Source organism: Artibeus jamaicensis, unplaced genomic scaffold, assembly GCF_021234435.1.
Source record: "Artibeus jamaicensis isolate MK-2021 breed Jamaican fruit bat unplaced genomic scaffold, CSHL_Jam_final scaffold_1689, whole genome shotgun sequence".
Taxonomy (NCBI): Eukaryota; Metazoa; Chordata; class Mammalia; order Chiroptera; family Phyllostomidae; genus Artibeus; species Artibeus jamaicensis.
In genome coordinates this window covers 2,744,865-2,757,428 of record NW_026522029.1, presented here as the reverse complement: position 1 = coordinate 2,757,428, position 12,564 = coordinate 2,744,865, and the positions used below count along the sequence as shown (strand labels likewise).

The window sequence follows — 12,564 nt, the reverse complement described above, 5'->3', positions numbered from 1 at the left end:
TGCAGGCATGGCGAAGGTCCTGGTAGCTTGTAAATGCACAGTGACGTCTGCTGTGGGAAAGGTCACTCTGCCCGTCTCTGCACGAAGCCAGGGAGGAATCTGCTGGAGTCAAAACACCAGCACCGTCGGAGCTGGTCTTTAGCAGTCCTCTCCCGCACTGAACCTGGTCCTTCCTCAGTATAAATTCAAAACTTGCTTGCGTTCCCACTGTGTCCTCAAGCATTGTACTAAGGTCAGGGAACCAGCCACTTCCTTGCCCTTAGGGCTTGACACGGTTTGCCTAAATCTCTTTCCATCTGACTTACACTTCCCCTCCAGGTCCCTGGAAGCATGTTCCGCCCCTCTAGACGTAAGTGAGGACCCCTGTGACCCATGCTCTGGCCATTCACTGCTGTGGCCCTGGTGCCCAATTGTGACAGTAGTTGACACCGGGATTCTTACGACATGCTCTGCACTTGGACACGTGCAAGTCACCTCTAGGTGGCAACAGCAGAAGCTCTCTCACCAGCTCTCCGTGTAACCGGGACTTCCAGATCCCAGCCCCTCCACTTCCTCTGACCCATGGACTCTGTGCGGCACTGTTTTAAAATACAGGTTTATTATTCTTCAGATGTAGCAGGGTCATCACATCAGCAGATGGCTGCCACTGAAGAGATAGTTCGATAGGCTCACAGATCCCAAGAGGAGGTCCACCCAGGGCAGTGCCAGGGTCTGTCCAGAGCAGAGGGAGTGAGGGAGCGGCATGGGCACCAATGGCCTTGACCATGATTTTTATGGGAAGGAACAAGCACAGGGAAGCAGACTCAGGACTGACTAGTTTGGAGAATTCCAGCTGGCTATGGGGTCCCTCATCATCTGGTCCCTGTCCCCGGGTGCTTTGAGTAGGGGACAGTAGTCCTGAGTGTGCACGCCTTGTGGAGGAGGGGAAGGAGGTGTGGCTCTCGATTTGCTGGTCTGCGCAGGGAAGGCATGTCCACAGGGGAATCATTTTCTTTCTCTAGGAACTGGCTAGCCTGGGAGGGGCAGTCTCTCCAGAGTCAGCGACACCCTGGATGTCAAGGAAACAAAAGACAGAAAATAAATGGACATGATGTGGACACTCCCAGCTTGGGGACTGCATACGGCTCAGGTACACCTGAGCGGTTCAGCTCCATCCAGGGAGGGGCACTCACCTGAGTCTTCTCTGTCCTGTGTGTTCCCTAAGCTATCTGTCAGCAGCACCGGTTACTGTGGTTACCTAAATTCATCGAATAGTAGATACACCAGTGAAATAGGAGTGCCAACAAAAGGGGTGTTGATAAAAGTACAATGAATTCTCTGGAAAGACTCAATAAGGGCAAATTGCCTTTTAAAAAACGCTGTCAATTTAGGTCCAGACAAAACAACTGTAAAAAGTCGGGGGACAAATGACGGAAACATGGAAGGATTCTGTGCTCCACTGGCTTCATAGATGTTTTTATATTCGTACTCCGTTTTAGAGAAATCAAGCCTGAAAGTTGTAGAGAAGACATTATAGGTTTGGTTTGTGCAAAAACGGGATAGAAAACCCCAGACAGGAGACCCACACTCGGGAAAACCTGGGCTTGTGTGGAGAGGTTGGTGAATGGGTTCGCATGTATGTGGTTGAGGTGAAGACTAAAATGTTAGGATACATAGGAGTACTTTTATATTTCCCAACTTCCCTGACATTTTCTGTTCATTGATCAGCTAACAGCTCCTGTGTCAGACGACAGTCGAGCTTCTACCGTCACTGTCCCCATTCTTTTAGGTGAGGAAATTGAGGTTTAAAGAAATTAAATAATTTGCTCGCTATCTGAACCCAGATCTGATCCCAAAGTCTGTAAATTTTCTAAATCTCTACACCAGCTGCAGGGATGGAATATATTAGGCATTCAGTATTTCTTAATAAGATAGATGAGTAAGAACTGGGCCCTGCCCTTATGAAATTTATGATCTTTTAGGAGAGGGAGGCATGTACATAAATCATTTTCTAACATATAATAAGTAAAATTATGGAAGTTCACTGCCATAGCACAGAGAAAGGACTGGTGAGCCCTACCTAAGGCTCACCTTCCAGAAGGTTCTGGCTCTGTGTGGAGCCTGCTTGAAAGCTGGGAAGTGAGACAGAGAAGAGACCATTGCTTTGGCAGTGGTGGGGGAGCTTGAGGACAGGAGACCTCCGAAAGGAGGTCTGGCCTGCCAGCAGCTTCCAGGATCTCCTGGGAGGCGTCAAGAGAGGTCTCACACACGAGACGCAAACTGAGATTTTAAAATGTTTGAAAGAATGGGCATTTACCAGGTAGGAATGGAATGAGGTTCCAAGCAAAGGGCATAGCATTTGCAAAGTTGAAGAAGGAAATGATGGGTAAGACATGTTCAGAGAAATACAGTGTGTCTGCAGGGTGAGGTGGTGGGAGAGTCTCCTCAGACCAGTTTGTCAAGGTCAAGTCTAAAATTTGGACTTGATCTTCTAGAAATATCTGGGGAGCCATTGAAAAACTAATCAGGAGAGTGCATGGCTATGTGTGCCTTTTAGATTATGCTGGCAGCTGGGGAAGTGGGGACAGGCAAGGCTGCAAGATGAATCCAACTGTGTTAGTCCGGGTGAAAAGCCATCCTCAACTGTGACAGTGATGGTGGGTAGAAGGAGTTCCTAACAGGCAGATTTCGGAGATAATGCAGGTTCGGCCTCAGGCCCCGCAACAAAGCGAGTGTTGCAATAAAGTGATTCCGCACCTTTTTGCTGGTAGAGGGTTGTGCTTTCGATATGTAAAGAATGCAATGTCTGTGCAGTACAATAAAGCAAAGCACAATGAAAGGAGGTGTGCCTGCAAAGACTGTAGGAAGAACTGATAGAATTTTACAACTGGATGTGGAATGCGGAGCCAGCCCTGAGGCTGAGCAGTATCGGTGCATCCAACCACAGTGAACAGTGCAGTGAAAGAAGTAGCAGTTTCAGCTGGAGATTCCAGCCTGAGTTTCCTGCGGGGCCTCCAAGTGGAGATGTTCAACCCCAGCTAGGTAAATAGTCTGGAGCTTTAGGGAGAGTCTGGGGTTGGAGACAATGATACATTTGGGATTGTGTACAGATGAGGGATTAGAGGAGCCAAGGGCTGACGACAGAGCCCTGGAGAAGACAGAGTCAGGGCTGGGCTGCTGATGAGGGCCCAGTGGGAACGAGACTCAGAAGGGAGTTCTGATGGGGTGAGAGAAAATCCTGGGGAGAGAGTGGAATCAGAGGAGGAAAGAAAGAGTTCTAAGCAGGTTTGTCAATGGCTGGCAATACTTGGTGCCACAGAAAGACCAGAGCTGATCCATGTCCACTGTTGTGACCCTGGACACTTGGGTGGGGCCAAGCCAGATTGCAGGGGGTTGAAGTGCCAGAGAGTTAGGAAATCCAGCAGTCCAGAACACTGGGAAACAGAAGTTGGGAGAGGGGAGGGGAATGGAGGTGGTTTAAAATCAGGGTAAGGGGTTGTCTATTTAGAAGAGCAGGAGGCCCCTGAGCCACTGCGTGGACCCAGGAAGCCAAGAATGGGCGCCGTATCTTAGGGGGTAGGAGGGACCTAGAGCCCAGGTAAAGGACGCTTCCTTTCTTCAGGGCCTATTCTGAGCCCCCCTTCTTTTTTTTGTTCTTAATCAGATCTGATTGTCACTGAATGCCTGATAGGAAATTGAAGGAAAAGCCCTTCCCCAGGGAGTATTCAGAAATAGCAGTTGGCCCAGGAATCCTGTATGCGGCTTTCTCCTCTGTCACCATCCCCATTTCCCACCTCCTGCTCCCCACCCCACCCCTGGGCCCCCGCCTTTGCCTCTGCCTCTGCCTGTAGGAATCAAGTTCAGGTTTTTCTCCCAGAGGTAGGAAAAGTTGCCACCCGCCTGGAAAAACTGTTCAGCCATCAGCTCCTGGTGAAGCTGGGTCAGGGGGAAGTAAGGGACCTGGGCATTCTTGTCCATCATGGGGCCCAAGTCACACCTGGGCACACTCGAGGCCTCAATTTCTCCCTCTGTTCTTTGAGGCAGTTGACAAAGGTCATTTGATTCCTTCCTGTGGCATCACTGCTTGGTGTCCCATAGGTGTAGACACAAGGCTCAGACCATACACTTTGGCACGTCCCAAGCCTATGGGGCAGCCGTGAACCTGGCCTGAATTATAAGAGCTCAAGTAGGGAAAGGTGCAAAATCATGATCAGCTTCCTGCTGACACACATTCTGCCTTCAGAAAGTCATGAACGGCAAGCTGGAATGTAGGATAGAAAACACTGACTCCAAGTAAGAAGCAGCCTTAGAATGCAGCCATGTCCTAGCCAAACACTCTTGGCTAGGTTAGTTGACTCCTCTGAGCCTCAGTTTTCTCATCTGCAAAATGGGATGAGCAATACCTACCACATAGTAATCTGAGTAATCCTGTAAAACTGCACATGTAAAAGGCCCCTGTTTAAATAGCGGTAGTTCTTGGGCCTAAATTCTTAGGGTAGGAAAGCACAATAGGTGCAATTTCTATGGTTCTGTGGAATTAACATTTGAGCATGTCACATCGGAAGAAATTAAAAACATCTCTTTTCCTTATCTTCCAGGACCCAAAAATGGGATTTTTCTTTTTCTGTAGCACATTCCTGTGTTGCTTTGTCTAGAATGGGCCCCCTTCCTCCATCTGAAGCAAGAACTACATTCCTTTCCGCTGATACAATTGCCATGCACCGATTCCCAAGGTAGTAGAATAACACTCTCTCTTGCTGGCTCTATTTTTTTCTTTCTCCTTTTTTTTTTTTTTAAACAACAGAAAGCTGCTTTTACCCCGAGGAAAAAGGTGCCATCACCATGTGCGTGTTAAATTCTGGCAGAAATGGGGCCACTAAAACGGAAACAAACAAAAAAGGGCAACAGCCAGGAACGAGAAGTCGCATAGTGTTTACGTGGTTGTTTGCACTTCGGGAATACAGGCTACTCTGAATGATTGGGAAGGGTTTTCTCTGCAGTCAGTGCCGATTTCTAAAACGATCCTCCTTTCGGGGCACTTGGCACACTGACTGCGTTGATAGCCTCAGTTATTCATCGTTCCTTCTGCAGTTTCCGTCACTAGAGAGAGTCTGTTAAGCCATCTCTTGCTTTTGGACTTAGCCATGTGACTTCCTTTGACCTGTGAGATGTTAACAGTCATGCTGCAAGTAGAAGCTCTAAGAAGTACTGCTGTGTTTCCCTAATTCTCTTGGACCCCTCACATTATGAAAATGTGCCCAGGCTACCGTCCTAGAGGGATGTGAGGGGGACCCAAGCCAAGGTCAGCCTAGGCCATCAGGCTCTTGCCAGCAGGTGCAAAAATAAATGTCTGCTGCTCTACGCCACCAAAGTTTCTGTGGTTGTTTGTTACACCGCAGTAACTAACCGAGACAATGGGTTTGCCTAAAGTTTTGATGCCTGGGGGCGACCCATGACTTCAACTGAAATGGTGAACAGATTCTTGTACTTCAGGCCATGCTGATACCACAGATAGCCATCTGGAGAGGCAGTTTGAGATCTTCATTCTAGGTAAACTGCCCTTTAATTGTCCCCTAAATACAACCTTCACACCGCTGTCTCTGTATCTCTGTACATAATTTCCTTTCTCCCTCCTGCAGTGTCCTTCGCGGTCTTCTTTGCCTGTTTAAATTACAACAGATCTCTGAGGACCTACTTAAAACCAGCCTTTTCTGAATGACCGTGGCTGCCCTCTGCCTCCAGTGATGTCTCCAGCTATTCATTCATAGGGTATTTCTCATCAGAACCATAGTTTGGACACCCAACACATGTTCCTTGTGTGACTACTAGTTCTTATCTACAGTTGTTTACTAAACTACATTCCAAGCTCCTGGTGGGCAGAGCCCATCTTCCCCCTTTTTTAACCCCCAGCCCTTTTTCCCATTGTCCTTAAATTATATATTCTCTTTCCCTCCTTCAAATACCCATATCTCTTTAGTTGCATTTAATATCTTTTGAGGGACCTCACCTAATTTCTCCTGTGTGATAGCCAGCCATGTTCCTTCTTCTCTGCTCACCCCTGCCTTGCTTCACCATCACAAACGGGAGTTCCTAGACCAGAGGCCTCACTTTAACTCCAGGTGCATCTCTGGCACCTGGGGAGGTGCTGCTCCTACAGCAGGTGCTCCAGTAAGTATTTGGTTACTTCTTTATCTGTCTCTCCCCTGTCTTTATGTTAAATGCCCTAATTCAGGGCCTCATCATTGCTCATACAGAAAACTGCAAAAAGAAAGGCTTGCACGAGGCCCTGTCTCCCTTCCTTCCTTGTCCTTCAACCAGTTAGCAATACGCAGTATGGGATTCATTTTTTTAGGAAAATCTAGCCAGATCATTTTCCTGCTTCAAAACAAAACAACACAAACAAACAAAAACTTCTCTTAACAGCTCCCCCTTTCTATGGGGTAAAAGCCAAGCTCTTAGCCCGCATGGCCCGCTAAGATCTGCCCAGCCTACCTCCCCAGGCCCTTCTCCCTTCACACCAGCCTCCACCTTTACTCCAACGGGGGGTCATGGCTGGTGCGACATTCTTCCTGCTACACTGCCGCTGCCCAATGGTACCTGGCCCCTTCCTCCTGAATGTTCCATTTGACCAGCCTAGCCCATCCTGCCCTTCTGTCCTGCCCACAACACCCCCCCCTTGTTCCCTTTCAGTTTCAGATGGATCATTATGGTTTCAAGAAGGCATTCCGATTGTCTGACCAAGTGGCAGTTTGCCAAGAAGCAAGACTGAATTGCTAACGCCTTTGTAGGTGCACGGCCTAGCACGGCACCCAGAGCATAGAGGCACTAAAAATTGTCGGATGGCTGGATGGATCTGGGGATCTGCCTGAAGCGGACCAGTTTTCCACTGACCTGTTCCCTAGGCTTGACCTAGGGAACGAATGTCCTCTGTGAGCTCACCCCTTGTCTTCTAGGACTGGAATGGGATTCAGTTGGCCAGAGTTCGGCGCCAGCTTCTAGACACTCCCCCACCATCCTTGGTGCCCAGGCCCATGCTGGGCAAGAGAAGATTTACTTACATGTCAAGTGATGGTAGCTTATGTATATTGAGCAGGTACCAGGTATTGGGTATTGCATATTGTTTTGAGCGTTTTAAGTAAATTAGTTCATTCAAATCTCACAGGGATCTTATAGGGTACATGTAGTAGTTTACAGACGAGGGTTAGAAAAGGTTAATACACTTTTCTAAGATCGCACAGCTATTAAACACAGAATCTGTGTGCAAAGCCAGGCAGCCTGTCTCGAGGGCCTGCCATCGTCACCGTCGCCTATGTCTCCCCAGGTTCAAGTCCTGCCACTTCTCAGTCCTTCCCTCTCCCGTGATGGGAGGAGAGGTTGGGGCTAAGAAGCAACATTTCTGTTTGATATTTTAAAAGGTTTATTCAGTTTGCTTATATTCCCTTGTGATTACCTGCTGATGCATATTTGGCCAGCATGAGGCCTATATTTTCTCATTTTTATCTGTGTAAACATATACTTACCCATGAAGATGACTTACGTACCCATGTTGGAGCAATTAGCAAAGAACCGTGATGCAATGAGCTTGGCTTTTTGCAAGCCCTCTCTGTTCTCAGTGGGCTGGAAACCACGGCTTCCTCTTTGCCTTCACAGCGAGACCGTAGCATTTGTCACTCGGCGTCTGAGCGGCTTCACCAACCCCACCCAGAAAGACCTGTACTGGTCCAAATGGCACGCATCTCATGTGTGGCATCTTTCTTTCTCTTTCTGAGTAAGTATCACTATTCTGCGTGTTTCTCTTGTCACTGGGGTTGTTGGGTCATGGAACAGGACAGTTTGGTCTTGACACATAAAACCTGGCCACACGTCTCTGGTGTTGGCACCAATTCCTGACTTTTGTCTGTGATGCCAGGTTTTGTGCTGGTTCTGCCTCCCCCCTGTCTTGCTGGGCTAGCCCATCCCTGGAGGTGGTAAGGAGTTTAGCTCCCCAGACAGAGACGAGAGCTTAAGGTTTGCCTGATGTGAGAGCTTGACAAGGTAAGTGTGCCTTGGGGATGGAAGGAAAGGTCAGGAAAGCACTTAGTAGTTTGAGGCTCAGCTAAAAGAAGGTTCTGGGCTTCACCTGGGCTCAGGTGGGAATTGACTGGTGAGAGACTGAGACAGGGCAGGGAGAGTCATTTGGCTTTGCTGAGAAGCATATGCAGGGGCCTGAGCCAGTGCGGGGGCGTTTGTGCATGCTAGAACACGGGGGTACGGGGCGGGGGGTGGGACGTTTGAAGGTAACTGGGAGAACGGACGAACTGGAAGGGGAATAACACGGTTCCAGAGCGGCTAGAGCAGGGGGCAGGTACTGTTTCGTGCTGGGAGCACCTTCACCCTCAGGTAAAGCCTGTAGACCCCATCTCAGAATAATTTCTTAAGTGCATAAAATAAAATGCAAAGGATTATAGGGGGAATCAGTCATATTGAAATGCAGGTATCAAAATATTTTTAAATAGTTGGTGATGTAGTCATTTGTTTGTTTCTTTACACATTCCGTAACAATCTACAGATGGTCCGTTAACCACTAAATTCAAAGCAGTGATGAATACGAACAACATTTCAAGATATCTGCAGCAAGTGTAATGTGATGTGAAAATATTTATAGTGTGTTTCTACATTCATGACTGAAGGAAATACTAAATTTCCAGGAAGATCAGTGAAAATACAAGTGTAGGGTTTTTTTCTCCCCACCCAGGTTTATGGACCCTTTAATCCCGTGTGTGGACAAGGCTGAGAGCTGCTTTACAGACACGCAACTGAGTGAGAGCAGGGGTTTGAGTGACTGGAGACGCAGGGGAACTAGAGCAAATTATAGCCGGCGTGACCGGGGCTGTGGCTAAACACAAAAAGGGTTCAGCGTTCAGCCAAGGAGGTGCCTAATAGATACTGGCTTGAGTTCAGCTGGGCTTGCGGTGCAAGGGACATTGGGTAGTGTGAGGTGAGGGTCAGATTGGGGCTGGATGGGATGAGAGGTGGCCTGTGGAAAAATCACTAGGACTACGTGCTGGGTGATCGGTGCCCACTGGACTGGCCTGGGAGGTGTCGATGGCTAGTGGGGGAGGGCTTTTGGGGACCGTTGGCAAATGTGTTCCTGTTTGTGCTGGTCAGTTGTCTGAGTGATGCTCTAATTGCAGGGGTGCCTGACATTTTGCATCTCTGGGCCACACTGGAAGAAGAGTGGTCTTGGGCACACATTAAATAGACCAATACTAATGAAAACTGAGGAGTGGGGAAAAAAAAGGTTTATTTTTTTAGGTAAATTTACGATTTTGTGTTGGGCTGCATTCATAGCCATCATGGGCCACATGTGGCTTGCAAGTTGCAGGTTGGACACCCCTGTGAGTGTATGCGCTTTGCCGGTTTGGGGTGTGTGTTTGGCTTGTGTGTAGGGGGAAGCTGGGTTTATATTGGGCAAGTCAGACAATTGCAAATTCTCCCTCTGTCTCTGTCTCTGTCTGTCTGTCTCTCTGAGCCAACTGGAAGTTCTGGGGGAAAGAAAGTAGGAACCACAGTTCAGAAAGTTCAAAAATACTGGCATCTTTTCTTTAACCCATTTAAACAATGGCCTACACTGGGTTATATACAGCATCTGGCAGAAAGAATGCCTGCTTGAGTATGGTCGGTAGGGTAATAATACAGGTGCAATAATGTATAGTTTCCATTCGAACATTTCACTTAAAATGTCATAGGGTGTGCTTGAGTGTGATGTCCCATTACAGAATTACATGCTTATGATTTTGTAACAAAAGACTTTGTAATGAAAAGGGGGTGTTATTTTTGTGCTGGACTGTATATTTCTTTCTTCTAAATTCTGACTCATCCTCACCGCTAATTTTGTATAGAACCACAGATAGTTTAGTTTTTGTATAGAGAATACATAAATCAGGAAGTAACTTGAAAAAACTTTGGACGTCATCACAAATATTGAGGGGGTCCTGGCTGGTGTAGCTCAGTGGATTGAGTGTGGGCCTGCAAACCAGAGTATCGCGGTTCAATTCCCAGTCAGGGCACATGCCTGGGTTGCAGGCTGGTTCCCAGCGGGGGACACACGAGAGGCAACCACACATTGATATTTCTCTCCCTCTCTCCTTCCCTTCCCCTCTAAAGATAAATAAATAAAATCTTAAAAAAAATATTGAGGGGGGATGAAGGAAATTAGGTGATGACAAATTGATCAATTGCATTGTTTAGCAAATATATGCTTTGTCCTAGTTTATTTATATTTTTGGTAAATACGAAGACCGATAAATCCTGTTGTATCATGCTAGACGAGGTCAATGTCACGGGTGAGGGAGCTCCTGGATCCAGCCCTTAGTTTTGCGTACTTCATCTGTCACCCCTCCCCCTACGTAGATGCCCTACAAACAAAAGCCATTAACATGGGAGGGTTCCGGGGTCGGAATATTGGTTGTTTTACTGAAACTGTATTCATGAAAAAAATCCACTGAATTATGGGTGGAAGCTCTCCCAGCCTCCACTCATGTAGGTTTTTGTACGTGTAAAGGAAGGAATGGTATGTTCTCCAGGTAGGGTTTCTGTAAAGGTGGAATCATTTGAAGTTGCTGTTTTTGTTTATCAGAAATGGTCAGTTATGAGCCATTTTATGTGGTTCAACCTAATAGCTTCCATTCAAATAATACCGGAATGGCAAATTTGGCAATTCCAGTGATAGTTTTGAAAAAGCCAGTACCATTGAGGAATTCTTCATGTTTCCGATGTATGAGTCTGATGTGGTATGTCGGCACCAAGCTGTGTGCCCATTGGTCAGTGAGACCTGCAGCTGCTCTGCAAGGCCATCTAACAGCTCCATTAAAAGAGGAAGCAATGGACAGTCCTCCGAGGTATTTTACTCTTTAGGAGGAGGAAGAGAAACACATGCCGCATATCCCACAGAGAATATATTTGTAATCAAGTGCTTCCGCATATGATTGCAATGCAATGACATTTGAATTGACATCTTCATTCCTTCCAACCTGAAAAATACCTGTGAAACCTCTACACAAAGTCTTTTGCTTTTCTGAGAGAGCACTACCATCCCAATCATGTTCTTGACCTCGCACCTCTACCAGGAACTTACTCCATTCATCATCCTTTCTCCGTCCTTGTTTGTCTCTCAATGGTGCCTGCGTCCAGCCCGGCTCTCACTGCTGCTCCCTACGCAGCAACTCTTTCCAGCTGCCATCTTATTCCTCTTCTTCCCTTCTCTGTGAACCTTCTTGAAGGACCATATTTTTCTGTGTATACTGTGTACTTTTTGCCCAAATTTTTGAGGGAAAAACAAGGCTGCACATTATACACAGGAATGAGTACTGAAACCTGGGTGTGCATTATACATGGCAAAATACGGTAGTTTACACTTCCTCCATTGGCTTCTGACCATTGGAATCTGCTGCTTCTGCTTGACTGAAATCTCTTCTACAAAGGTCTCCACTGACACCCTCATCATTACACTGAAAGGCTTTGCTTTTCCTTTTGACTCCTCAGCCTCAGCAGCATTCCACAGGGCTGCAAAGCCCTTCCGTAGTTCAACGTTTTGTCTCCTTGGGTTTCCAAGTCACTGTCCTGGCTGCCCTTTCCTCTCCCCATCTCTTCCTTCAATAGGTTTTGTCCTCATCTAACCCCCTAGATGAAGAGATTTTCTAGTAGTCTCTCTTCAGCCCTCTTCCTTATATTCCCTAACGCTTCCCAATATTACTATGTAACCGGCTTAATTTGCATCCCTAGCCCAGAACTCTCCCTAGTCACAAACAAGCATTTACACAAAGGCATAAAAAACCACGGAGACAGCCAGAGATGTGGCATTTGCAAATCTAGCTTCAACTGTGGCTCGAATGTTTACAAGTTTTGACATTGCTAAATATGGAACTACCATAGAGTTCTTGAAAGGATGAAAATATACATCTTTTCAAAGGGTTGAAGACTTTAAAGCACCAATATACATATTTAAATATTCCCAAATATTTGCTGGCTATCTTCCCTGTTTATTCCATGAATGATCAAATTTAGTATTTCTGAGACTAACTGCATTATCGTCTTCCTCACGTTTGAACACACGACAGTAACTTTTCCTGATGTCCTTATTTCTGTTACACGGGCCCATTTTCCTCCCAGTCGCCCTCACACAACCTGGGTATTACCTTGTATCTCTTCCTACCTTCCATCCATCCTTTCACTCCAAGACACTGAGAAAATAGATTCTATCACCACAGTGGCTTCTATTGTGTTGGTCAAAAAGTTCGTTGAGTTTTTTTCTGTAAGATGGCTCTAGGAGTGCCTAGTTGTCTTTAACTTCACTTGAAACAATTTTGTTAGATTGTATTGTGACAGCTGTCATATTAGTGTGCATTTTTTAAAAAAAAACATCAAAATTGGTATGTAGCCATTTTAATACTAAAGATTGAAGAAAATACGCAACATTTTTGGCATATTATGCTTTATTATTTCAAGAAAGGTAAAAACACAACTGAAATGCAAAAAAAAGATTTATGCAATGTATGGAGAAGGTGCCATAACTGATGGAATATGTCAAAAGTGGTCTGTGAAGTT

The 12,564-nt window shown here is 46.5% G+C and overlaps 1 protein-coding gene across 1 annotated transcript in view; it reads left to right on the top strand.

The window, feature by feature from the left end:
- The first annotated feature begins 7,664 nt into the window (after nt 1-7,664).
- Nucleotides 7,665-12,564, top strand: part of CD101 (CD101 molecule) — a 37,639-nt gene continuing 32,739 nt past the window's right edge. Inside the window, exon 1 of the mRNA XM_037135141.2 lies at nt 7,665-7,747. Within this exon, the coding sequence (XP_036991036.2) occupies nt 7,705-7,747 (43 nt within the window). The 5' untranslated portion in view covers nt 7,665-7,704. The remainder of the gene's footprint in view (nt 7,748-12,564) is intronic.